The following is a 27,411-nucleotide window of genomic DNA, read 5'->3' as shown; positions in this document are numbered from 1 at the left end:
ATGAGTCAAAAGGCGATCTGCAAGTGTAATAGGCTGAGAGAGAGAGGGAGAGAGGTAACTTGGTAATCTTGGAATGGAAAGTTTGTTTGTTGGATGGCACTAAATATCATCCCGATCTTTTCACGATAAACATACAGAGAGATACAGAAGCTACACAAAAATAATTCACAAATATGACGGCGGGACGAATCATTCAGTACAATGCAATGGTCGAAAGTACAATATACAAATTGCCTAAAAAAGGGTCTCGAAAAAACTTACTTCTGATGATGGAGGATCCTCAACAATTACAGATGCTAAAGTAAGATCGGAGGCACATTCTACCTATCAAAAAAAAAAAAAAAAAAGATCGGAGGCCCATTCAGGCGCTTTCTGTGGGCAATTAACTAGACAACACTGGAAATCAATAACGGCAGTGGTTGATGCCTTGTATCCAGAAATAATTAGTAATGCTATTGTTAGCTGGGGATTTTATATTAATTTACAAAACTTCCAGATGGATCAATCCAAGCATGTGAGTTTTGTTACAGGTCTTCCGACACCATAAAATTCATCTTTAATTTTGTAAACCATAGAAAGTAGCAAACTGCTAAGAGGCTGTATAAACTCAACTATGACCCCAGTGGTTTTTTGTTTGAGTAATGCTCAGACCACCTTTTTGGAGCATCTGGATGAATTGCAGAAAGGCGAGCTACAAAATTCTTTTCACTTGTGGCAATTATGCTTGCAATGGAGTAGGTTTTTGTACAAAAACCCTTCTCTGTAAGCCACACATGAAATCTGTACCTGGGTTTAATCCGGTTCTCTAGGTTAAAACACAAAAATGCAGGAAAAATATCTAGGTACTGTAAAGAGATTCCCATTTCCTGGTTGAGGAAGTTCACTTTCTGCTCAATAGTTTCTGGTTTTTGGTTCATGACCTTTGGCGTTGACCCTATCATCCTGCAGAGCTTTGAGAATTCCACACCAACACGAAGGAAGCAATCAAACCGCTCCTGCAGCTCAATACCAGTGCCATGCAAGTGAGCTAGCACCTTCATGGTCAAGGCATTTTCGCCAAACCCAATCCCATGCAAGAATTTTAATTTATTCATAGTATGAGTAGGGGTTCTTGAAGATTGGATCTTCTCCAAGCCATCTCCGAATTCCTTATCCAAGTCTTCTTCAGGATCTATAAGGACGTAATTAGCTAACAATTGATGATTACCCCTATTAATTCTATGGAAGAACCATTCGTGTAGATTCAAAGCCTTCATCACATGAGGCAAATTAGCCATTTTATTTCTTCCCAACACGTAAGGGTACTTCTGACCAATGGACCTTAATTCGCTTGAGTTCAATCCGAAATGTTTCAAGAATCCCAGCACTGAAATCACCGGTGTTTCCAAGTCAAGTTTCAAAATATCCGGGAGCCGAAGTAGAAACAAACCAGCATCCTCCTTAACACCAAATCTACAAAAGTACTCCGCTTTTTGGGCCAAAACCTCTTCTGGGTATTCGAGGAAAACGTGCTTGCTCCTACCCATCAGCTCCCCTGCCGTTCCTTTCTCACAACCCAAATCATAAAACAACCGAACTTTCCTACAGACCTCATACCAAGCATCCACATTTCCCTCAATATAACTCGCCAAATCAAAATCTACAAAGATCCTTTTCAAATCATCAAACAATGCGTCAACTTCATCCCCCAATTCATCTTCCCCACCCAACACATGCGGAAAAGTTAAACAAATACCGATCACGGAAACATTGCTCAATCCATATCCCTTAAACCCACATAGCTTAGTCTTCAACTCCTCCGAACTCTTTCTGAAAATCGAAACATCGTCCTTATACAACTTCCCCAACCTAGTCCACGGAAACCCAAATCCCGAAAGAGCACAAGCCGCATTCAAAACAGTCCCATCTTCGGAGAAAAAGAACTTGTTGGCAGGCAAAAACCCATTAAGTTCACCATAACAAATACCAATGCTTTCAAAGAAAAATTCAAATTCATTGACGGGATGGTACCTGAGGAGTCTCTGGAACTTCTTGAAGAAATCGGAGGGCGAGAAATCGAGCTTGGCGATGAGGTTGGAGACCGAAAACATGGAGTTCTTAGCAATGTGCTCGGCAAAGGTGTAGGGTAAGTTCCTGGTGGTATGGAGGTACTCCGTGAGAGCCTTCTGGGCTTCTTTGATGGCTTGGGGCCTGTATTTGGAGGGGATCTTGGAAAGGTTTGGGGGCTTTCTGGTGGTAGAGAAGTGGTGGGTGAGGATGGTGAACAGAGACTTGGGGATGGGCATGTCGGGTGGTATTGGGTAGGTTTTTTTCAGGAATTTTAGGGTTTAAGGATTGTTGGGGATGTCATAAAAGCTGAGCTTTGCATTTGCTTGACAAAATGGTGACTTGACTGTGATTGCGAATTTTAACCAACAAAATCGACGAGGGCACTTCGGTAAATTGACTGGAAACCAATCGCTTACTATATATACTTTTCGCGATTCGTTAATGTTCTCCTTCCCTGAGCACCTAACAATGGCCCGACCAGGCCAATTCCCCGTGAACCCGTTACCCATTGATGCAATCGTCGCTACCGGTACCTGTACCCGTACCGGTGAACTTGCCAACTCCCGAATTAGGAACTGGACAATCGTCTGTTGGGAAACGCCGCCGAGAGGACGAGCTTTTCTTCTCGGCGTTGGCTGACGAATCGGCGGCGAAGCTGCGCGCGAAGTTGGCGCCGGACGTGCTATTTAGAATCGTGGTTCCGTCGAGGCAGATCGGTAAGGAAGGTTTCCAGAAGAAATTAGGAAAACGTTGCGAACTTCAATAATCTTTTTTGTTACTTTATATAATTAATGCATTTTATCCAGAGGGCAGACCGGCAGAGGGGTACAAAGGGAAACATCCAACTGGCTAACACTTTAATGCAAATGAAACGATACACTGTAGATTATTGAGACGCGGTTATTAATTTGCACGGGAAGCTCGTAACTTGTAAAGCTACCATTATTAGTCTGTGTTTGGATTTATCTCGTTTGTTTTCATAATTATTTTAATCTAATCTCGACTCTCATTTCAGTATTGTAATTTTTTTAAATTTTTACATAAAATAAAATAAATAATTTAATTTTTTTAAATTTTAAAATAAAAATAATATTTAAAAAATATATTCTAACAATATTTTATATAATTTTTAACTTTAATTTTAACTCATTTTATCTCATCTCATTTTATCTACGTTTGTTCATTTTATCTGCGTAAACAAACGGGATGCTTACTTGTGATAAAAGAGTAGATAATGTTCAATGTGTGGTCACTGGAAAGCAATTTAGTAAGCTTTTATTCTGAAGATTATCTTTAACACCAAAAGTTATATCACATACTAAATCTAGACCCGAAGATAGTGTGATATTAATAAGGTGGCCAGCCACTTGGTCTCCAAAGGATATTATTCACTTTGGTGAATGTAATCACTCAAGAATCAAGTTTAGATTTGAGAGCATTGATGTGAATGCAACTCATCTGTAATGGTTTTCATTGAACTGTCTTTCTGAAACCTAATGGCGGAGGTCTGGAACACGAAGTTTGAGGACTTTCCCTTCCACAAGATATCCTCTTCAAGTAGGCAACCGTCAACCATTTCTTATTCTTCAATATATCCTTTTCAAATGATATTTATCACATTCTGGCAGCCCTTGGATTTGCGTTACACATGGGATAATGAGTTGGAGTGTTTGGGCTCTGTCTTGTCTCAAGTAGAAAAGCATCTTATTTTTTCTGAAAAAGACTGTCATTGTGTGTACTAGGCTACTAGCCATGTCCACAATTACTGATGGCACAATAAGAAGTGAAAGACCTGTGGGCCGAAATTTAAAAACTTCGCCCCAAAAAGAAGTCATGCAACTTTTTTTTTTTTGTGATGCTGTGGTGGCTCTAACCAAATAAAAAAATTTCCTTCCTACAGGAAGATGATAGTATTACAGAGACAAAAGTTGCTGCAGGACAAGTGGCTGCCAATAGAATAAGGCTTTTGATTGCTGGGTCCCAAGCATGTTCTTTAATTGGGATGTCTAGTCAAAACATTGAGAAAGTGAGAAATTCTTTTGGTGCTACAATTACTGTTCTTGCTCAGAATCAGATGCCTTTGTGTGCGTCTGCTCATGAATCTGATCGAGTGGTACAGGTGAGTTTGTGTACAGTGTCAATGCTGAATGGAACTAAAATTAATGCTCTCAGTGGTATAGTAGAGTATGTTTTATTATTTGGTTTTTTAAAATTATTTTACCTACATAAGCTTGTCAAACATGAGGAACGAAAACTTTTTTTGCTTGGTTTCATTTTTCTAACTAGATGCATTTTCAGTGCAATCAATATATGCAAAAGCATTCCAAGTAAACTGTTAACAATTAGGTGAAAATAGCTTCTCCATCCATTGTGTAGTCATTTGTTGAAAGATGTTTGATGTGGTGTTGCATATCGTTAATATTTAAGGTGTTGAGCCATTAAAATACAAGACTTCCATTTTGTTGTGCTAATGAAGTTTAATTCATTTCATCCTATTCATGCTTATATATGCCTCTTTTGTTTCTTTCTACTGCTAATAATGAATAATGATACGGTTTCTGTTAAACACAGATATCAGGTGATGTTCCTGCAGTACTGAAGGCTTTGGAAGAGATTGGTTCTCAACTAAGGTCTTACACTGAATCCTGATTGACAGTGCTTTGTCTTTTAGACGTTTATTCAGTCTTCTTTTTGAAATTAATGTTTATAATCATGATCTAATCCATTTTATTTAGAGAAAACCACCACGACAAGTGATTTCTATTAGCCCAGCATACAATTATACATCAATCAGACCACCCCAACAATATCTGGACCCAACTTCAGGTTATTGATGTTTTCCCATATTAAATGACCATCTTTTGCAGTTCTATCAAGTTTTAATATTTTTCATAACCACATCATCTTTAGGACAACCAATCTTGCAGCTGATTATGTAACCTTTGAGATGGTGATATTGGAAACACTGGTTGGTGGGCTGATTGGCAGGTGCGGCTCCAACATATCAAGGGTTACAAATGAGTCTGGAGCAATGATAAAGGTAGGCAGATCTTAAAGTCTGAAAACAAGGCAAGGAACTCCTTATTGCACGTTCCGAAAAGTTAAGGTTAAAGAATACCGTGCATTAAAAGGTTGTGATCTCTAATTGTGAAGTTGCATATTGTGCCTAGTTAGGAATCTATGAGAGGAACAAGTTACTGCTTGTACCCATTAGGGTGTAGTCTAGTGATCGAAGGACAGGTTTGGGATGTGCTGTAGAATCGGACATCCTGAATTCAGTTTTGCACTTGGAGTTCCTTTACATAACCTGATACACAGTTCTGGCGGTTGGGGTCGTGTATCCACGGACACTCCTCAGGGATGTGTGTTCAAAAGGCCTTGCCATGGTGAGGTTCCGTGTCATTTAAAAAAGAAGAAAGTTACTGCTTGTTGTTGCTATTAAGGACCCACAAGTCGTTACTTCACACGAGCTACTTGGTTGATAAGAAATATTTCTCTACTTGAATAGGACTCATTGACATATATTGGTTTCAAATTTCAGGGTTTTTCTATTTCCAACCAGTACGTATACATTCTTACCATGAGGATAGAGTTGATGATTAATAGATAAATATGAGAAGGGCATATATTTAGTGTAGCTTTAATTATTGAAATAAAACTATAGAGGACCTTGGATTTGTTTCAGCTTCTATGGGTTTCTTTTTTGCAGGTTTATGGTGGGAAAGGTGAACAAAAACATAGACAAATTCAATTTGGCGGTTTTGCTAACAGGTATATTAATCTTTCTTGGTTATATCATGATCAAGGGAAAACATCATTGTCAATGGAATCCCATCACTAGGCACAGGTAGGTAGGGGCTTGGGCCTCATAATGTGCTGCCTGTTCTAATGGTTACCAGTAGCAACGGTTGGACCTAGCTTAGGCCAATGTGGGACCATTTCCCCTCCAATTTGAAGAATTTTCCAAACAAATTTTCTTTCTTTTTTACCAAGTTTTCATTAATATATTATATGAATTACATCATGATCACAAGTTTAACTCTGTCTCAAGCGCCCACAACAACTAAAGTTTTTTACCATGCAGCAATAAAGATATTTACTTCCATAAAGGACATCATCTGATGAAAGGATTCAATTTCTTCCTAGCCAAACAGTTTCTTTTGTTGAATGGGTTCCCCTTTAGAGTATGAATTGCGATGTCCTTTTCATATAATCTTATTTGAAGATAATAATTTTACTTTCAGTTTGGAAAAAGATCAAAACTCTTACAGAAAGATTAACCCTTTAATTAGCCCCCTCCCTGGCCAAAGAAAAAACCCAAAAAGAAGCAATGGAAGTGGAAACCGTGCAGAAGGATAATTCATTTATGCAAGGACTAAGAAAGAGGATAGTTGTGCTAGTGTGAAGGGAAGAAAAAGACTAGCAAGAGCTTGTTGCACTGTTGGTTTAGTAATAGCTTTTGGTCTGCGGTTGACTAGTAGCTTTATATAATATAAGTTTTTGGATAATATCAAGAATGCTGTATGAAGTACAAAACAGTGATTATATTATTGGAAATAGTTAAAATTTGATATCTTGGAAAAGGGTGGGATTCCTTTTTTCTTATAGGAAAACAGAGGCTGATTATTTTTAATCTTTTCTGTAGAGAACATGAATATGTTATCATGATTCTTATTTTTTTCTGTTGTATCAAAACCACCCAAAATCATACTTAAACACAAGATAGAGACAATATGTAAGTGGTTCGACAACTTGCCTACGTTCATCGTAGCGGTAACAGTATATTTCAAAGTGTTTGTACAAAATATATAAACTCTAACAAGATTATCTCTATCTCTACAAATGGCCCTCTTCTATGTCCCACACAGATATTATTTCGTTTACAAATAATCTCCTTTTATAGGAGAAGTCTCAGGAGACAAATAAATAATAAAAATGGTTGTAAGAGATAAGCTTGATATTTTAGAGATAAGCTTGATATTTAGAGCAACTATCTAAGACTGTTGAGGAGCTACTATTTATCTACTATTTATACTATATTTAACAATTTCTTTTTGAAACTTTTTGGGTGTATAAAAGGTAGCTTTGGCTAAACAGAGGGTTGACGAGTACATATATTCCCAGTTGATACAACAAGCCAGTGCTCAACAGCAAGCGTACTGTGCCTTTTAAATGCTTTCTTCTTTTGGGTCCCATATGGGGTTTTTCAGGTGTGGTAGCATATAACATAATTTAAAGAGTTTGGTGTGTGGATAACGTGTAGAGAGTTGCTCACTTTTCGTTTGTTGATATCGACTTCTAAACTCCTGTAGTTTGATGCAATCACACCAGATGATTGGTGTGGCTACTAAAACATGATAAAATGATGCGGATGATGTCTTTCACCATGGATACTAAGATGTTTGGGAAGTAAAATGAGATGAGAAATATGTAAATAGTAATGAAATGATATGTGAATAATAATAAAATGATTTGAGTTATAATATTTTATAGAGTTTTGGAAAAGAAAAGAGAAAAAATTGAATAAAAATATTATAAAGTTAAAATATTGTTAGAATATAATTTTTTAATATTGTATTTGTTTTGAGATTTGAAAAAGTTGAATTGTTTTTTATATTTTGTTTAAAAGTTTGAAAAAGTTATAATGATTAGTTTGAAAGGGTTTGTATTTAAGTGATATTTAGAAAGAAAATGAGATGAGATGATATGAAATGAGATGAAAAACATTACCAAACATCTCCAAGTGTAGCTATAGATAACAAGGGGTGCGGTCTCTGTTTGCTGATTGGGCATTTTGTTAGGTTCTGGCTGTCGGTGTCTTACTTTACCCGGATATGATGTACATCATGTAATTGAAGGTTGGTTGCTGTATTAGGTTTGGTTGTGGACATGTGAGGATTTCAGCTTGCTGATCCGGTCTTATCTGGCTCTAAGTCACGATCCTCTTTGGTTTTCATTGGAGTATAATTTTTGGAGAGTACATTCAAAAAAGAGATGTCAGTACAGCAAAGAAAAGATGCACGCGTGATAGAGCCATATGAAAGATCCATAAATAAGAGCCTATGATGTTCAAGGAGAGTGGTCGTTGCTTGTGGATGTGCTCTGTGCTTTTGTTACGATTATGACAAGTTCCCCACCACATCATAATAAAAAGATGCACCGAAATCAACATATTTTTATTTTGTGATGGATTTGCATATTTTGTGTCCCATTTAATTTTTTGGTCCCTTGAAAAGCTAACAGAGCTGTTTTCTCAGTTTGCAGAGATGATGAAGACGGAATGGCAAGATCTCTATCCCCATGTTCGGTAGCCATCTTAATTGAAGTACCGGGTAGAATCCTGTCAGTGTTTCATTAGTCCCCAAGTACTTCGTCAGTGTTAGTACGAAGGTAAAGATGCTGCTGCAACGCTGTTGTACCAGACTTTGGACCGCAGGTGTTACATCTGACCATCTTCTTGTATTTAATGTTCGGCTGTGAACGGTTGTTGGGTATCTACATCATTTCATTCCAAAATTCAGGTGGTGCATAGGAATCATGTGTTTGGTTCGATTGGCATTGTATTGAGGATTTATATATCAGAGTTCACATGCAACACGGTGTGCTAGTCTTCCTGAATGTAAATTTTGAGTAAACATTTATTTAATTCATATATCTTTTTTATTTTTTGTTTTTGGGAAGGTTTACAGGGAATTAATGGGAGGATTGTTCCTCCAAAAATGGGATAGGGGTCTAGGACTACTGTACCCCTACTCGCTCAAAGGTGTGTCTGAGAGTTACAAAATCAAATTTATCTCATTTTATCTCATATAATTATTATAATTTTTTTAAGAGAAACACTACTTTACCCATCTATTTGTACCGCTCCATTTGACCGCTTGGGAAAAAAATTTTCTTTTTTTTTTTAACTTAGTAATTAAGGAAATGATTTTAAGTGTATTGGTATTTTTTTTATTTTTTTAAAATATTTAAATGTATTAAAAAATATAAAAAGGAAAAAAGAAAAAAAAATTTACACTGGACGGTACACCCAGCGGTCAACATCGGGCGGCATAGTAGCCGCATCTCTTTTTTAAACTCTCACACAATATATAATAAACAATTCAACTTTTTTTAAATTTCAAAATAAAAATAATATTATAATAATATTTTGTTTAATTTTCAACAAAACATTTCATTTTATCTGAACTGCGTAATCAAACGAGACCTAAATTAAAAAAAGACTCACCCAGACCCAATTGTAACGATTCCCCATTATAAAATCTGAACTATTTCACCATCTTCATCATCCATGTGTTTTCAAGCAATATCTTCAGCATTATTTCACTGTGATTTCTCAATTCCAATCTGTTTTCAAATAAATAGTTATTGAGCTGATAATTACACAAAGATATTTATTGTAGACAAGAATCAAATCCGCAAGGATGAAAAACGATAGTTCTATCACGTGACTCAAAAAAGCAAGCCGTGGTTCATACACTTACCATTCACACTTTTAGCAAGCAAAAAAGCAACGTGTATTAGATTCTTGAAATAACACCTGCACGTGCAATCACCAGCGTATCATTCATGTGCAGTATATACTATCATGTACTCCTCCACGTGCATGTGCATGCCGGGGAAGAGATCTCCCTCTAATCAAGAGATGAGATTATGGCCACGGTGGCCTTTGATGCAAATATCTATAATAAATAACGTTTACAACTCATAAAATATAGATATTCTCTAAACGGCCTCTCTGACTGAATTTTTCTAATTAAAAAAAAAAACATCATGTAGATTAATTTTATAACCTTTTCCGTTGCTCGTATATCATTTCTTAATAGTATAAATATTTAATAGAAAAAATCTATTCATCATCCTTACACTACACACCACACATAATTTTTTAATTTTTTTTCCTTACCAAATGTGTAATGAATAGATAGACGATGAGTAAAAGAACTCGATTAGTTTAGAAAAAATAAAACAAAATATTTTAAAAATCTTTAAAAAATAAAAATTAGTGTGGTATGTGGTGTATGATGATGATGATGAATAGCAAATCTCTATTTAATATTGTGTCTATCTCTCTTCAAACACTTGATCGAAGATAAAATCAATCTAAGCATGTATACAACACAGATCCATGACTTGAAGACACTCATATATAAATTTGGGCTTTCTCTTATGGGGAAGATGCATAAGATATGGTGCATTACTCACTAGCATATATATGATAGGAATGCATGCAGTTCAACCACCATATACATTTTGAATGATGCATATGGAATACGAGAAACAAAAATATATATATATATATATATATATATATCCAGAGAATCTCATTGAAACTAACATGTCTTTAAAGCAATATCACATGTTTTAATATATCTCATACAACAGAGACACCAAGATCCATATATATCCACTTCACTTTAATCGGCTGTCCTGGAGTACTCATGTGTTGTGGAAAAAGCAAGAGCTTTGCATGAGATACTCCTGGGCGAGAGCTAGCTTTAATTTTGTGCCTGTGGTTCGACTCTTGAGATCATGTCAATATCATGTATATGAAAGAACTCTCTGGATATCTAAATATATCTGAGGCGTGATGTACGGGGAAAAGATGGATACTTTTTGCTAACTTTTCATGCTACCCTTGGCGTATATATTACACACTCGTGTTTCCTGCGGTTGGGATACTCTTTCCCATAATACCTAAATTAGTTCCTGAATTAGCATCTGATTTGGATAATAAGATGAAAAGTAAAAGTTTTAGATTATAAATTGAATAAAATATTATTATAATATTATTTTTTGATATTATTATTATTTTAAAATTTGAAACAATTAAATTATTTATTATATTTTGTATGAAAATTTAGAAGAATTGTAATGATGAGATGAATTGAGAGTTTTTCTGTATCCAAACGGAATCTCTCTCTCTAGAAAATCTATTTAAAAGTTTTATTTTCTATGCAACTAGCACACCGTTTGATTTGATAATTTTGACGTGATATTTCTAAATTAAGTATGCTAAAAAATTATTAATATTTTTATTTTTTTAATTTATAATGAATCCTACTATAAGTAGTGTGCTAACATGCTAATTTATCTGTTGTGAAACTCTTTTTTCCAATATTACCTCCTAATTAGCAAATTTTGATACTTTTTTAATTTTCTTAAGAAAATAATATGTAATGTCCATCATCATTGTATTTTGATTCCTAAAACAATCAAATTATTCTCATTAAATAGGAAGAATAATATATCAATTTGAATAGTATACATATAGATTTTTTTGACAAAGTTAATTTGCATATAATTTATTAAAAACTGAATTTATAAACATTAAATACGATGGTGTATTAGTTTATAGTTTTTGCACCAAAAAAAATAAAAATGAACTTGCTAATTTGTTGGCTGATATCATTGTGTCAATGATGGTATTTTTCCAATTTATTTGAAGGGTGTGACACACGTGTGGTGCAAGCTGCAATGTATGCGCGTGAGAGTAGGAAGCTCAATCTTTGAACGCTTTGAGTCATGGAATCCCAGAAAGTGAGAGAGTGTATCCAATCATTGTAGAGAAGTGCGTGGTCGGTCGAGCAGAGACAATGTGACACGCACGAGTGCAATCATGGGACCACGTGCTTCCACGTGGCCGAGCATAACATGTTGGTGCACGTGAACTCGAGCATGTTCCCCACGTGACTCCCACTCTCCCTGGTCCCCACAAAAGTGTTAAACTCCTTTCAAACTACATCGACACTCTTGTCTTTTTCTGACCAAACAATAGACGATAAATTGTAACGTCATTACGTCTAATTACTACTTAAACTCCAATTATCTCTTAAGACGTGAGTTTTATTATCGTTACAGCCTTAATAAACTCATCCCACCTAGATTATTTGAAGATAATCTGTCAGTATCTTAGGCTCGTTTGGATAGTGAATTGAAATGAATTGAATTGAAATAAAATTTAAAGATTGAATAAAATCTTATTAAAAGATTATTTTTTAATATTATTATTATTTTAAAATTTAAAAAAAATTGAATTATTTATTATATTTTGTATAAAAATTTAAAAAATTTATAATAATGAGATGAATTGAGATTATTTCTCAATCCAAACAGGACTTAAGTGTAGTAATAAAAAACAAAAAAAAAAAAGTGTAATAATAAAAAATCAATTCCAAACTCTATTCGAAGAAATTATTATATACTTGCGCCATTACCATACTTTTTATGTTTTTTTTTTTTTTTTTTGGGTGATGATGAAACATTATTAAACAACGTACAAATTTATCATTTTAAAAGTAAGAAATGATGATGTACTATATATACACATGATTCTTAAATAATTATAATTTTGCTATGTATAATTCGACGTGTAAACATATTATTTACTATAAAATTCATTATAATTAAAAAAAATCAATATATTAATAATTTTTTATGATGACTGATGACTTCCAAGCCATGTCAACGATTTATCAAGTGTGTAAAAAAATAGACACGCAAATAGATCTGATTTTCAAAGGGTGGACAAAGAAGATTAAACATGTTAGTTGTTGTTAGAATTTCAAATAATCTTTAGATACGAAGGATTGGATATTTGGGAGCTTCCATGAGAAATTAGATTAGGACATACATGCAAATAATTATATTTGACCCTCTAATGGAAAGAACTGAAGACTAGCATATAAAAATTATTATGAGGGAGACATGTGGGTCTCATATAATGCACATAATAGTACAACAACAAGAGAGTTTAATTGGATGGGTTTGATTCTCTAGGCTTTGCTTGTATATAATCTCTTTCGCCTAATTTGAATGCCTTTATCCTAAATATCATCCATTCGATATAATTTGATTTGAAAGATAAATTTTAAAATTTATAAGTGTTAAAGATATAAAAGTAGACTCACAAGGTGATGTAACTTCATGTAATCCGTTAGATCTATTTACACTATAAATAACTTTACTATCTAACATATCACATCAAATCAAGTCACTTTGTAGATTTAGTTTTTTAAAATCACTTTGAGACTAAAATATTATATTTAAAATTTAAATTTTACAAATCAAATTATATCGTATAATTGATATATGATGCAAAAAAATCTCAAATGGCACTAATCAACACTATGTGCCGATAGGACTACTCAATACTATAAACCTAGTAGCAAATATGAGTTTGAATGTATTGATTAGTGTCATTAATTAGCAAGATGGTGTGGGGATTAAAGAAATGAAATAAGAATAGATCGATACATGAGAATTTATATAACCTATAATAATTCGTGTGTGTTGGAAAAGAGGGAATGAATCCATATGATTACGCGGTGGTACATTTTTTTTTTTTTTTTTTTTTGGGGGTCCAAAAGTTCGGAGGGAAGGAGAGGCAACCACGTGAAAAGCACGCTACCAGATTTTATTAAAGATTTGGTGGGTGGGTGGGTGGGGATGCAACTCCTCTGTCTCTGTCACACTGCCTATTCGTTTCGTCTTGTCACAACTTTTTTTCAACCAGAATAACTATAATATTCCTGTACTTTTTATTTTCTCTTCAGAGTTTTATTTTTGGAAAATACTATTATGTTCACTTATTTTGACATCTTTATTTAACTATTGGTTAAATTTTTTTTTTTTACTTAATAATTAAGAAAATTATGTTAAATGTATTAGTATCTTTTTTTTTATTTTTTAAATGTATTTAAATATGTTAAAAATTTGAAAAAAAAATTTTTTTATTTTTTAACGATAAAAAATAAGATAGTGATAGGGTTAGTATTCTATCATTATCTATTTATTGCTCATAGTTAATTTTAAATTTTTTTTTATTTTTGTTATCATTTTTTAAGTATTTTTTAACATTATTAACCATTAAAAAAATTAAAAAAATATATAATTTTACATTTCCTTAACTATTAAGTAAAATTAAAAATTTTTTAAAAAATCAAATATAAAATGAATAGTAGAAGGGTAATAACCCTATCATTTTCCTTAAAAAATAAATAGATACTATAGGATTATAATAAGAATAATTATATTTAAATATATTTACATCACACATATATAATTTAATTTAAAAAACAAGTCTTGAGATTTAAATCTTACAAATTAAATTATGTATTGTGTATGGTATAAAAGCATTGAAATAGCTATACTCTTATATAATATATATATATATATATATATTGGAGTAATTTTTGGGGAGACAATTGATTTGATAATGCATTATCATTTCGGTTACGCTTGCGTGTTGAAATGATCTCACATTATTTAAGTTGATCTATGAATAATAATATGTAATATGAAACATTGAGATGCATTTGAATGTATAAAATTGATCGAAATGGTTTAACTTTTTTATGAAAAGTTAAGAAAATAATAAATTCTATCAATAATTAATTTGAAATAAATTTGGCACCTAAATATAACCTAATATTTGAGTTCAAAGAATCTCATAGCTCCACATATTTTTCGATTGACAGAGACATTTTTTTTCCTGTTCTATTGTTTATGAATAATTCTACTCATATGCCACTTAAATCTCAAACACCACACACCAGTTGAGCTATTTTTTTTTTCTCAAAACGATTCGTTTTGGAAGACTACTCCCACGTTTTCAACCTTCTCCCCCAAATCTTCCATTCGGATTTGCCCCTCTGCTGTTTCCTTACCAACACCAACTGAATATTATAATGAATGGCGTGGCGGAACAAAGTGTAGCTAAAAGAGAAGATGAATATCTTGCAAATGTCCATTGGGGGATATAAAACTCCAGCAAAATCAACTTTTTTTACAGAATTCATATCATACAGTAGTCAAGTGTGATTTGTACAAGAAAAACAATTACACTCATCTTCAAAAACATTTTACACCTTAATTATCAAATGATCTAAGGGCCAAAAATATCATCCACCCTACTAATTAGAAATCTAAATCAGCTAATCAAATTCTCCAAATTAATTGTCCATCCGTCACTGAATTCTGCAACTTTGTTCATTCAAATCATCCATTGCTAGGGTTCTCTTCCCCCACCACCTAAAGTTCCTACACTTTGTATACCCTAAGAAAAAAAAAAATACAAGCCATTAAAAAATTTACACAATCTGAAATGATTCATTGTCGTGCCGTCTGAGATGATTTGGAGCTTTGAAGGGGACTCTGAAGACTAGTGGATTTCTACGTGGTGCTTAGGGTTTCTGTGCTAAGGAGGAGACGAAGGGAGGGCGTGGGTTTGGGTTTCTGCACTAAGGAGAAGGGCGTGGGTGGATTTGATTTCGAGCCATTTCGTTGCAAAACCATAACATGGTGGTCAAACCGGGTTCGTCATGTCACGGTGTGTGGTGTTGGTAAAATAACCTGACTAAGTATAGACTTTCTCATTGTTTATTGTGTCTCTCACTATCTGTGCTAAATAATAGCACTTTCCTTTTTTAATATGCATGTCGTTTTATGAGCTGATTTCTCAAGCATTTTTTTTTGGTTGGGTTATCGTGTAAGTTCTATTTATTCACGTGTTTCCAGAATATCTCGGCCATGTGTTTTTACTCTAGACGCGATTACACATCGAAAATTCTCAATTTTTGTTATGTTCTTCAATAACTTTTATTCAAAGATAGTTTATATATACATTAAAAAAAAGGGTTGTGCCTATAAAATCACAACTTATCATAAAAATTTATGATGAAAATATATACATTTTATTATTTAATTTATTTCTTAAAACTATGTTCTCTTCATGCGTGGGTCAGATTCTCATATATGAATAGGTCAAATACATAAAATATTTAGGCTTCGTTTAGGATGTTAATTCATCTCAACTCATCATTACAATTTTTTTAAATTCTAATATGAAATATAATAAATAATTCAATTTTTTCAGATTTTAAAATAATAATAATATTAAAAAATAATATTCTAATAATATTTTATCATCTCAACTTAATATCTAAACGTAATCTTAATTAAAAATGATAAAATATAAAGTAAGGATTCAAATTTAAGACATTATAACGTGAATTTCCTATTTGTCCTATAAGCATAATTGCAACACATTATAGTATCCTACCACTTATAAAAGCAAGTAGAGGGAGATGTGGGTAAGATCCTTGTAAGGATCTTACCCATGTTAATTTTTTCCGTCCAAATAAGGACGAGATTGTTGTGGTTCGTGGTTCTAATAATTGTTCGTTTAAATGGGGTAGACATTACGGCTGGAAACTGCAACCACTCGAAATGTTCAAATAAGAAACTCATTTATTACTTCTATAGATAAAATAGATAAAGGAGAAAGCATAGGATTGTTTTTTAGAAAATAATTTAGACCTACCAGATTTATTTTATCAGTTTTATTTTTAAATTTAAAATTTATAATTTATAATTTTCAGCATATCAATATCAGTACATATTATTATATAAATAAAAATTATAAATACAAATAATATTTTTTCTAAGGTTTTGTTTAGTTCATAAACTTATCTCAACTCATCATTATAAAATTTTCAAATTATAACACAAAATATAATAAATAATTTAAATTTTTCAAATTTTAAAATAGTAATATAATATTAAAAAATAATATTTTAATAATATTTTATTATCTCAACTAATTAAATTCAATTCAACATCTAAACATAACTTTAATCTCTAACACATCTACATTTTTTAATGAGATGGAAAGAGTCATAATAATGATATTTTATTAACCGACAAAAGTTGATATTTAATACTTGAGTAATTAAATCAAGGGTTTCAATTTCACATATAGGAAAACAGAGCAAAATAAATGTGGAGGTGGGGGGTATCAATGGAGCATTAAAGTCTTGAAACGCACGCAGGTAGCATTTGCATGTTCCCTGTTTAAAGGTAACCCCCAACACATCAATACCTCCGATTGGCCCAAACTGCGTATCCTTTTCTTTTCTAAACGTAATTTCCTCCCGCAATCTATCTCCAAACACGCGCCGACGACAATCTCTGGGGTCCCACTTTTCAATGACACTACTCGGGTTGCTTCGTTGATTCGATGCTGGCATGCTGGTCAAAAGGCCATGTCATCGGTCCCATCATCATTTACAGGGTCCCACATCAAAATGATGGCATATGAATCTCCCCCACCCATCATCATAATAATGAGATCATGATATCATCCGCGTGTTCTTACGCGCGTGCGGGGGAAAACTCCTAATCCCCCCATTTGGTCTTCGTAGTCAACGTTCAACGAGCGAGAAAGCCGCTTTCCAACAGGTGGGTAATAAAGCTTAGACAAAGACATATTTGCACACACAAACTCTCTCTCTCTCTCTCTCTCGTGTCTTCTATTTTTGACTAGGGTTAAATATAGAGTTAACCATGGTTAAAAAGATCTGATTGGGATTGTGTCAAAGCCAGCAAGCTAAGGCTAATAGCAAAGCCAATTATATCATCATTGAGCCAATAGCCTACCTGACACAAGTCATCATTAAATCTATACCCTTTGTGTATGTGGGTGTCTGTGTCCTATATCTATCTATCTATATATAGTCCCTTCCATCCTTTCCTACTGCCACTGCAGAAAAAAAAAAGAAAAGAAAAAAGGGCTTGTGACACCACACCTGCCAAAATTTCGGTCATTTTCCTACCCTCTTTTCCGTTTTGCTTTCTCAGAATCCAAACGCTGAGAATCAGAACGTAAACTTCAGATATCTGATGGAGAAAAGAAAGAAGCTTGGTGGGTTCTGAGAGAGAGAGAGAGACTCTGCAGGTTGCTGTTTTTATGGGAGAAAGAGAGAAAATGGGTAAGAAAGATGATGGTTTGGGGTTGGGATTGGGGTTGGGTTTGAGTTTGAGCTTGAGTTGTGGTACTGGGAATCAGGGCTCTTTGGAAAATAATCCCATCCACAAGCCTTCACAGTTGGTGCAAAACCATCCTGATCAGAAGGGTCCATGGAATGAGATGTTTCAGTTACCTGGTAAACTTTAAATATTTTTACTTTTTTTTTTTTGTCTCTATTTAGTTCATATCTTATTTTTAAGGCTAAGAATCTGAAGGATTTCAAGATTGGTTTTGAAATATCGGACTTGCCTTTATCTTCTTGAATATATTTTTTTCTCAATGACTTTTGTATTTTTCCTTTTCGTATTCCCTTATGGTCGTCTTTGTCTTCATGTTCTGGGGTTTTGGTCGTCTTTATTTAGTAGATGAGATTGTTTATCCCGTAAAGGTTTAAGTTTTCAGCCTCATATTCGTTATCCTAGCCATTTTATTCATGTTCGACATATCCCTTGCATCTTTAGCCTTTGTTTTTATATGGGGATGTGGAAAATCATGTTCTACTTCTACATAACCATTACGCTTTTTGCATTTGCAAGATAGAAGTATTGGTTCAACAACCTAAAGATTTGATTTACATATCCAAACGTACAACTTTTAATTGAGCTTTGCAAAATGGCCATTATAATGTCTTCAATTATAGAAATGCCATTTTCATGGCAATGTCTCCTCGTATAGAAAGTCTGTGACGTAAACTTTTATTGAGAAGATTTCCTTCAAAACTCACACAGAAACATGTTTACAGACAGAAACCCAGATACGAGGTCGTTCCTAGGAGGAGTGGACGTGAACCGGTTGCCAACGATGGTGGACTGTGAGGATGAAAATGGAGTTTCTTCGCCGAACAGCACGGTGTCGAGCATAAGCGGGAAGAGGAGCGAGAGATCGGAGCCAAACGGAGACGAAAACGAGGCCGAGAGGACTTCATGCTCTCGCGGGAGCGACGAGGAAGACGGCAGTGGCTGCGACACGTCGAGGAAGAAGTTGAGGCTGTCGAAGGAGCAGTCTTTGGTGCTGGAGGAGACCTTCAAGGAGCATAATACTCTCAATCCGGTAAGAGATTTACCCTTTTTTTGTGGGTGGTTTACGAGTGATAGGATGTCAACTTTGTTTATTTTCTCGGCGAAATGAGGGTGAATTCTGAACGTGGTGGTTTTGTTACGGGAACGTGGTTTCAGAAGCAAAAGCTGGCTTTGGCAAGGCAGCTGAATCTGAGCCCGAGACAAGTGGAGGTGTGGTTTCAGAACAGGAGGGCAAGGTGAGATATTTCTATACTGAGTCGGGGGTATTCTTGGTATGTTGAATAAAGGACACTGCAATTGGAATGGTCTTTTCACTTCGATGCCTTTCTCGTAACAAACTTGATACTTACTGACTACTCTGTCCTGCTTAATTAATTTTCATGCGAGACTTGTCATCAGCATTCAATGAGATACGTCAAGCTCTTTGCTGTTTTCAATACTAGTATTCTCTCCACTCTCCAAGTTTTGGCAGTAGCAATAAATGTTGAGAAATGATTTTTATAAACTTTAAATAGATAATAAGTTCAAAAAAAAAATATACATAAAATAAACTATTTGTATGAAACTCGTTGTTTAAAATTTGTAGAATGAAGCTCCCATAATATTTATGGTGGATTTGGATATGGAGTAGTGGTAGGCTGTCACCTCACATTGATTGCGGGCTACAAATTTATCTTCTCAATTTTTTTTAATTTTTTTATTCATATTTTTTTTTATCATTGTAAAATATTTTTAAAAAATATAAAAAAATAGTTATTTTCTTAAATATTAAATAAAGAAAAAAAATTAAAATATACGAGGTGGCAAATTAAGTGACAAAGTAACATTTTCCTTTGGCATTAAATAGTTATCATTCATTTCATTCGAAATAGAGAGGATAACTAGTTTTTGTTTTGCTAGAACTCCTGCAGTAATTGCAGAATTCGGTGGACTCATCAATCCTCCTTTTTGTGGAACTGATGCAGGACTAAGTTGAAGCAGACTGAGGTAGATTGCGAATACATGAAGAGGTGTTGTGAGAATCTAACAGAGGAGAACAGGAGGCTGCAGAAGGAGGTTCAGGAGCTTAGAGCTCTGAAACTGTCTCCACAGCTTTACATGCACATGAACCCTCCCACAACACTCACCATGTGCCCTTCATGTGAGCGTGTGGCTGTCTCCTCCTCCTCTTCCACTCCCCCTTCCTCCTCCACCATGGCTGCCCCAGTTGGCCCGAACCTCCACCGAGTTGCCCCCCGTGTCCAACGGCCTGTACCCATTTACCCGTGGGCGTCATTGCCCATCCATAATCGGCCATCCGATGTGCCTGCATCACGATCGTAACTGTGGTAAAGCCAAGTAGTCGATTCAAGGCCGGCATTGTGATTGTTAGGAGGAAGTGGGGAGAATCATAATGATAGAATTTTATCAAGTCAAGTCTTGGGCATATCTGTTTTTCTTATGTCAAGTCTAGATAGAGAAAAAGGTTGCAAAAGGGAGACAAGGAAAATAACTTTTGTGCTCATTCATGTATGTCAAACTAGGATGAGTTCTCTTTTACTTTTTCTTTTTTTTTCTATTTTTTTGAGCGTAAAGTAGGATGACTTGAATGGTACTACAATGAGATAGACTCTTGGGGACAATTAAAAAGGAAGCTTTATAATTTATTGTTCTGAGATGATTGTGTTGATCTTATATTGAAGAATGCATGGCATCTTTGTGTGTAAAATGGTTGGCAATTTGAATTTAGAACCGATAAGATGCAGCTGTTCCTTATTCAACAGCAACAAACTATAGAATATGGAGGATTGTCCACTTTATGCTAATTCCTTGAGCAGGAGTTAGTGACAGACAGAATCAAACTACCATGATGTCCACCATTTAGTGGCTATTTATCGTATTTACTTCCAATAGTTTATACCATCACCATCCATTAAAGCCTAATTTCATTAAGAGAAATGATAATTGCAGTTATGAATACGTAAATGCTATGCAATCATTTTGAAAAAAGTAAATAAATATGAGATCCACATGAAAAGAAATTAATTTTTTAATAGTAGATCACATTCTTTTTCAAAACGACTGCACAACGCTTGCACATTCTACAATAGTATTACACTTTCTTTAATGGGGGATCAAAGTTGTTGGGTCCTTTTAATAATAGGCAACATCTTAAAATGGCAGCTTCCTCATTAATTCTCATGTCTGCGTAATATAATTACCAACTTCTCACATGTATAATAATGCAATGAAAATACTAGCAACCGTATTATAATCCTATCATCATCATACTTTGCCAGTGTGACAATGTTGGGTACTCATTAAGATCACAGGAAAAGGATAAAAAAATTCAAAAAAATCCCAACATTCAGCATCAACAGAGTGGCATATGAATGAGATCATAATGTCGTTTCTACTTTCTAGTATTTACAAATGACGTTACAACTTCATCTTCAATACTACTCATCTACTCAAAGCAACAACCAGTATTATTATATATTTGATCATCTCAAACGACAACCAACCACATCATGAATTGATCATTCGACATTCTTTTCATGCAATTATAATTTGGATGTGGGTAGTGGGTAAGATCCAACCTGAATCAATGCTTGTAATTATTCACTGATCTACCAGTGGGTAAAACAATTTTACTTTCCCCAGGTGCCTACGTCCCTTGGAAGAACTACTTGCACCAATGACTATCTATGCATATGAAATCTTGAAACTTTTTCCTTGCTATATATGAGAAGCTGCATTCAACTTCTGAACATAGTTTCGATGACTCATACATATTGCCATCACTGTGTTCTACCAACTTCTGCATTTGGTAGTTCTAGAATTACTTGTTTTTTCTTTTAATACTATTGATGATTTGTCTTTGAATGGGTGATAAATATTTATCTTCTGAAATTTGCTATTTATAGTTACTTTCTTAGTGCAAAATTGAATTCAAGTGTCAGACTTGCAAATATTTTCCACAGAAAGAATATACAAACCAATAGAAAGTTTTCTACCTAAAAGGTAAAAAAAAAATTCAAAATTGCTGCTGCATAACAAACTGTTAGGAACCTGATGCGAAAATGCCGTCTGGGGAATGGAAGAAACATATCGTTTTTATAAGGGGGAAGAAGGAAGAGAAGAAGGGATATCTTGAATCTTGTATCTTCTGGTGAACATTCTGTGTAGGCAGGGTAACTCGAATACCCATTATCATCTTCAAGCACAGTGATGAATTTATGAGTCTATCATCTGTTTCCTTCCCATCCATTTCCATTTTGTTGCTCCATTTTTACTCGAGTTATCCAGAAGGTTCATAACGCAAACTCAGCCTTGTATCAATCATTATGCATTTAGGGGAAACCAAGGCAGCCATAAAAAAATGAGATAGATCAAAGAAACCAAGACATACGAGAGGAGGGGGAAAAAAGGATTGGAGGACTCCAAAAATACAAGGAACGTAAATAAAAACCTTTGCAAAACAGGATATTTTACAACAAAGATGTAATTTATTACACTGAAGTTTTCTGCAAGTTCTTACAGCTAAGACATATGGCATTGTGAGCTGCAGTTTGCCATACATATACAAGACGATAACAATAAATGACGACATCTTTTTTTATGGAAGGTGTGGGGAAATTAAACAGCATTCACGGTGTCGGCAAGGGAACGTAGTATGCATCCCAAACCAGCTCTCTCTGTCAGTTTTTCATGGATGCGAAGGCACTGATCGCATGTGGGACGATCTCCAGTAGACAACCCTCTGTACAAGTACCTGAAAATGATGCCAACAATCCCAAATTGTTAAATTTTTAAAACATATTATGTCATCTTTGCCTTATGAGGGTCGTTTGGAGAGAAGAATAATCGAACTCTCGAGGGAGTTGTGAAGTCTTTGAATTGAGATAAAATCTTTCTTTCTTTTATCTGTTTTAACTCTTCGCGAATGGAGTACTGTTATTGGCAGTGTTTCTTCTACTTGCTTTGTTGGTTTTTGGATCCCTTACTCGTTAGAAGATTCTCCCATACACTCAATGTACTCAGTTTTCTTTTTTTATTACAATTTTTTATACATATAAAAGATACCAAAAAGAAAAAAAGGAAAGAAGCAAATTCTATATAGGCATGAGGAGTTGAGATGCTTCACCAAAAGGACAACTTTGGTAAAATAGTCTGGAGACAGTCTAGAATATGTCTAACAAAGTGCAACACGAGAGAAGTGGCCAAAGACCATATTGGCAGAGAGTTCGATTCAAAGAAAAGGATGGATAAATAAGGGAAAAAAGTATCATGCAAATCAAATGCCACAAAATCGATCTGAACATACATATTAAACTTCCAAAAGACCATATAAAATAAAGTTAAGGAAAAGCAAGTAACGGGGCGACAAGGAGCAGGAACCCTGCTCCCTAATGCAGCTACGGAAGATCGATTTATTGTTACTTCACAACTTTAAAGATGCCACGAGTTGAAGGTCAAAACATTAGAATCTAGGCGGAAAAATAACTTTTAACATGGATCTTTAGCTTCATGAATTATAGTTAGTTTTTATCAGATTGGGCTAATAATTTTTTGCATTTACAGTGACTTAAGAATATTTTGGCAGCTGAGTTGAGTTCAAAATTTTCAATGCATTAGTGTCTTGGGTTATTTTCTTTAAATACAAGTTCAAATTTTATTGGATTGTGTCAAGTTTTTAGTTAACTAGTCAAATTAGGAGTCCTGACATCAAGTAGATTGAGTCACAAAGTCCTATTAATATGCGCTTCCATATCCATAAATAATCATGAGACTTTTTTTTTTTTTCAAGTAAAAGTACTTCTGAGACTAATTAATGGAAGTTCCCCCTTTCTCCCTTTCCTTCTTCTTCATTGCAATGTTACTTTTTGCGCAGCCCTTTGAAAATTGTAGCAAAATTCCTCTTCTTCTCTATTTACAACCCCAAAATAAATGTTTTCCCTAACGCTATCACAAACCCACAACTCCCTATATTTCCCCGACTGTTACTCATCAAACAGCCTCCACCCCAGTCTTAAAGAACCATTTAGCTCCTACTCATAAAAAAGAAAAATCTTAGCTCCTATATATCCAGACTTTCTTGTATCCCAATTCTAGATTCCAGTAACTTCTTAGCCATCAAGATACAATCCCTTCAAAGTCTAATTCAGTCCACAAATACTAATTCCTTTTTCTCTCCATAACAAACACCATGATCAAAACTTTCTACCCTAAAGCCCACCACAAGTACATGCAGATAGATTTATCATCCAACATGATACCTAGGTTTTCATAATTCACTACTTCAATTGGAAGAGAATCTCACATTTGTCGATCTAAATTATTTAAGTATTTAGGCCTAGGCCTTTTATAACTACAGACTGCCTTCAAAAGAGATCTCAATGCTATACTCAGGTCGCAAGAAGAAAAATAAGAGAAAGAGGAGCACTTCCCCGAAATGGGTCTTGAACCAACAAAATTACTTGTCACCCCATTCCTAAAAGAGGAAGAGATGCTAATTAAGCTAGGCTCATTGCGAAAGCAAAATGTATATCGCCAATCAGAGAACAAGAACTGCTAATTAAAGCACTCACCTGTTTAATACTGACCAATGTAAATTGTTAAATGTACCAATATGGCATCTCAAGTGCTATGTGGGAAGAGGAAAGGACCAAAAAAAAAAAAAAAAACTAACATAATTAACAACTCATAATCTAGCATAATCAGCACTATCGAAAAGATATATTTTGAACTTGACAAAAATATTTGAGATGCGACGTATATTAAAAAGAATATGAAAAATCGTGAATGTAAAGTAAATCACCGTTTCAGGACTCACTTCATGAGGATATCATAGTACTCGGCATCCAAAGAAGAAAGCAACCCGTCCACATCCTTTATAGCCATTATAGCTCGATGGACCACTATCCAATTTGCCGACTGCATAACCCCTAGATCACATCAAATTCTCTTCATTTTCTTTAGAAACTAAATCAACAACAACATGAACACAACAATAAGAACACGTTTGATTGTCGATAAAATGTAGGCAAAGAAAGCAAATTGAACTTCGAAACTTATGCTTTCCACACTCCACCGGAGAATCTGCCGAACAAACGAAGATTTCTGTTTGTTACCGTAAAAAATACAGCGAAAACGATGAATTTACGATTCTGAAACTTGTACAGACTGAGTTCAACCTTACAAAATTAATAGGCGTGATAACAGAAACCAAAAACACGATTCTTTCCACAATTTCCACGGGAACCAACACGAGGAAAGAAAAACATAATTATAGAGATAGCGAGAGAATGAAAAACCTTGCAACGTTCGTCTCGGGTCATTGGAGGCGAGCCTTCGAGAGCAGTTTTCAAAGCTTCAACTGGTTTAGATCTGTACGGACAAGGAATCGAAACTTTTTAGGGCTTTTCACTGTAGAATCAATGAAATTAGAGGGCTTCTCCGAAAATTAAACAAAGTCCAGTGACAGATTTATTACTGCTTTAGTAGACTCTCTATCTTTCGAGATTTGTGCTCAATTCTTGTGATTATGGCCTCTGCATTGTCTGCCTCCACAAATCCCCCTGATGCTGCCATTCTTTTGCTCAGTGGGATTTTCTCACCAGGCAAGGCTATGGAGAAAATATTTTCCCGAGAAAGTGATCGGTCATTATTAATGATCACCTGTTCACTGGACTGTGTCGTTTTACATGAAAAAAGTCCTAGCTTTTGCCGGGATGGGCTTTGACAATTTTCAAGCCCAATTGGCTCTGGTTCGGAGCATTCATAATTTCAAGTTTAACTCTTTATTTTTTTTTTTCACTCTTTAACTTTGTTTATTTTCACAAAATTTTTTAACTCATATTATCTTATTTAATCATTATAATTTTTTTAAATTTTTATAAAATAAAATAAATTTTTTAAATTTTAAAATAAAAATAATATTAAAAAAATATATTCTAACAATATTTTATTTAACTTTTATCTCAATTCATTTATTCTTATCTATAAAAATAAACAAGACGCTAATTTTTTTTTTCTATATTTCCTTAATCCTTCTCTTTTAATTTTATTTAATCTTTTTCCAACGATCATAGATTCTATTCTTTATCCATTAAAATTTTTAACCGATACTTTATGCTTTTCAATCATAACATTTGATGTGACACATTTAACTTATTTATTTAGCCAACAACTTAAATCAAAATCACTTAAAATATCATAATCACCGTTTGAAATAACAAAATTAAATATAAAAATAATATTTCTCTAATTTTAACTATCAAGTTTTTAAAAGTATCATATTTTTTCACTTTGCCATATTTGAACTCATTAACTATCTCATGCATCTAAAGAGAATTACAATGAATCTATCCTCAACAATCATATCATAAATCAATCAAGAGATAACTTTTCTCATTAAGAATTTGATGGGCGGATATTAGTTGTACAGGCTATGGATCCCATTCAAAAAGTTCTTTATCAATAAAGAAAAAATTTTTTTACCAGCTACTATTTACTATCACACTCTACACATATAACAAAAATTATAGGTATAGAATGTAAAAGTGAATTATAATTCTTTCTCAATAAAATGGAGGCACAAGCCATCTTTCTCCTCCCTTTGCGGCTGTTCAATTGATTTGGTAAAATGGGTATGTCATGAAAGATGAGAAAGCCTAATACTTCATACAATTACCTCATTAGAGTTGCATGATTTGTGGCTTTTTCTCATAATAGTGGTCATGGCTTCTAATGCGACGCAAATTGCGCTGGATTTGATGCTCATGGGATGCCAATGATGCCTCTTTCATTGTGCATGTGACTAACAAACAATTTTTGTACCCCAAATGAGTCTTATTTCCCCAACCCCCCCTTCTCTCTCCTCAAATAGATTAGAAAAAACTTGTAGATACATGGGTGATGGGTGTTTGCCACTTGAATACTCTTTCTCCCACTTTTGCATAGAATATCATTTGTGGATGATTGCTCTTTTCATTGGCTTATCAAGAGAATTAATTTGCCTATTGACACCACCACACTCCTCCAAGATGCCATGTTGCTTAATAGCGAAAAAGCTTATGATTTCCTATGTAAAAAAAAAAGGATCTTTAAATCTCAGTTCATGTGTACAAGCTACATCAAAGAGAGATTATAAAAGCACTACAATGATAATCTCATGCCAAAAAAAAAAAAGGATTATATTTTTCTCATTTTATTTTTCGTGAGATTTTTATTTTTATTTTTTATCTGTTTCTAATCGTAACATTAAAACTTTTTTAGTGAGTGACAAAACCCATCTAAAATGAAAATTCCTTTCAAATTTATAAGATACACTTATTGCGTCGATAATGATTGCTATTGTGACTAAACCTTGATGTTTTATCTACACTTGGTAACGAATATACCTATGCCGTTACTGTGAAAGCAATATCCTGTGACGGTAATTCGCTCTAATAAAAATGACGACGGCCCTTGCTCAGAGAGAAGACAGGGTCAATTCCGTCCATTGCAATTGAACGGCCATAATAATGACACTTTTTGAATTCCACCCACCCT

The 27,411-nt window shown here is 34.2% G+C and overlaps 4 protein-coding genes across 12 annotated transcripts; 2 read left to right on the top strand and 2 right to left on the bottom strand.

Annotated features, from left to right (window-relative positions):
* Nucleotides 1–30: 30 nt before the first annotated feature.
* On the top strand, nucleotides 31–20,531 carry LOC121238515 (homeobox-leucine zipper protein HAT3). Of its 2 annotated transcripts, XM_041135419.1 has the most exons (5): nucleotides 31–54; nucleotides 17,765–17,993; nucleotides 18,600–18,907; nucleotides 19,033–19,112; nucleotides 19,842–20,531. In XM_041135419.1, the coding sequence occupies exons 2-5, from the start codon at nucleotides 17,798–17,800 to the stop codon at nucleotides 20,197–20,199; spliced, it is 942 nt and encodes a 313-aa protein (XP_040991353.1). In that variant the 5' UTR covers nucleotides 31–54; nucleotides 17,765–17,797; the 3' UTR covers nucleotides 20,200–20,531. The 2 variants fall into 2 exon arrangements, with proteins under 2 accessions (XP_040991353.1, XP_040991354.1); XM_041135420.1 differs by lacking the exon at nucleotides 31–54 and having other exon boundaries at nucleotides 17,573–17,993.
* Nucleotides 69–2,779, bottom strand: LOC121238514 (transcription termination factor MTEF18, mitochondrial). The gene has a single exon (XM_041135418.1). It carries the CDS (start codon nucleotides 2,283–2,285, stop codon nucleotides 612–614), a length of 1,674 nt encoding a protein of 557 aa, XP_040991352.1. The 5' UTR covers nucleotides 2,286–2,779; the 3' UTR covers nucleotides 69–611.
* LOC121238517 lies at nucleotides 3,554–8,695 on the top strand. 8 transcript variants are annotated; one of them, XR_005935136.1, is made up of 7 exons: nucleotides 3,554–4,168; nucleotides 4,615–4,679; nucleotides 4,787–4,875; nucleotides 4,977–5,089; nucleotides 5,759–5,820; nucleotides 7,129–7,205; nucleotides 8,307–8,695. XR_005935136.1 is itself a non-coding variant. In XM_041135422.1 (6 exons), exons 1-6 carry the CDS (start codon nucleotides 4,052–4,054, stop codon nucleotides 8,317–8,319), a joined length of 453 nt encoding a protein of 150 aa, XP_040991356.1. In that variant the 5' UTR covers nucleotides 3,554–4,051; the 3' UTR covers nucleotides 8,320–8,695. The 8 variants fall into 8 exon arrangements, 4 of the variants coding, with proteins under 4 accessions (XP_040991356.1, XP_040991355.1, XP_040991359.1 ...); XR_005935139.1 differs by having other exon boundaries at nucleotides 4,086–4,168; nucleotides 4,621–4,679; nucleotides 4,785–4,875; nucleotides 4,960–5,089; XR_005935137.1 differs by lacking the exon at nucleotides 4,787–4,875 and having other exon boundaries at nucleotides 5,038–5,089.
* Nucleotides 20,532–22,344: 1,813 nt separating the features above from the next.
* On the bottom strand, nucleotides 22,345–25,534 carry LOC121238513 (actin-related protein 2/3 complex subunit 5A). Its single transcript, XM_041135417.1, has 4 exons — nucleotides 25,352–25,534; nucleotides 25,173–25,245; nucleotides 24,692–24,792; nucleotides 22,345–22,630 (listed from the first exon to the last, which is right to left on the bottom strand). The coding sequence occupies exons 1-4, from the start codon at nucleotides 25,447–25,449 to the stop codon at nucleotides 22,495–22,497; spliced, it is 408 nt and encodes a 135-aa protein (XP_040991351.1). The 5' UTR covers nucleotides 25,450–25,534; the 3' UTR covers nucleotides 22,345–22,494.
* Between the last annotated feature and the right edge of the window lie 1,877 nt (nucleotides 25,535–27,411).

The sequence above is a fragment of the Juglans microcarpa x Juglans regia genome, chromosome 7D (assembly GCF_004785595.1).
Source record: "Juglans microcarpa x Juglans regia isolate MS1-56 chromosome 7D, Jm3101_v1.0, whole genome shotgun sequence".
Classification (NCBI taxonomy): Eukaryota; Viridiplantae; Streptophyta; class Magnoliopsida; order Fagales; family Juglandaceae; genus Juglans; species Juglans microcarpa x Juglans regia.
The sequence above is the reverse complement of the archived record's forward strand: the minus strand, read 5'-3'. Positions and strand labels throughout refer to the sequence as shown.

What these genes read in the sequence shown, in the direction of transcription:
- LOC121238514 (XM_041135418.1), bottom strand. Translation starts at nt 2,285, where the DNA reads ATGCCCATCCCCAAGTCTCTGTTCACCATCCTCACCCACCACTTCTCT.
- LOC121238517 (XM_041135421.1), top strand. Translation starts at nt 4,052, where the DNA reads ATGTCTAGTCAAAACATTGAGAAAGTGAGAAATTCTTTTGGTGCTACA. An exon ending in AATCTGATCGAGTGGTACAG is followed by an intron (nt 4,169 to 4,614) that starts GTGAGTTTGTGT and finishes GGTTTCTGTTAA; the next exon opens with ACACAGATATCAGGTGATGT. An exon ending in AGTCTGGAGCAATGATAAAG is followed by an intron (nt 5,090 to 5,758) that starts GTAGGCAGATCT and finishes TCTTTTTTGCAG; the next exon opens with GTTTATGGTGGGAAAGGTGA.
- LOC121238515 (XM_041135419.1), top strand. Translation starts at nt 17,798, where the DNA reads ATGGGAGAAAGAGAGAAAATGGGTAAGAAAGATGATGGTTTGGGGTTG. An exon ending in AGCATAATACTCTCAATCCG is followed by an intron (nt 18,908 to 19,032) that starts GTAAGAGATTTA and finishes ACGTGGTTTCAG; the next exon opens with AAGCAAAAGCTGGCTTTGGC. An exon ending in TTTCAGAACAGGAGGGCAAG is followed by an intron (nt 19,113 to 19,841) that starts GTGAGATATTTC and finishes GAACTGATGCAG; the next exon opens with GACTAAGTTGAAGCAGACTG.
- LOC121238513 (XM_041135417.1), bottom strand. Translation starts at nt 25,449, where the DNA reads ATGGCAGCATCAGGGGGATTTGTGGAGGCAGACAATGCAGAGGCCATA. An exon ending in ATAGAGAGTCTACTAAAGCA is followed by an intron (nt 25,246 to 25,351) that starts GTAATAAATCTG and finishes TTGTCCGTACAG; the next exon opens with ATCTAAACCAGTTGAAGCTT. An exon ending in CCCGAGACGAACGTTGCAAG is followed by an intron (nt 24,793 to 25,172) that starts GTTTTTCATTCT and finishes GGGGTTATGCAG; the next exon opens with TCGGCAAATTGGATAGTGGT.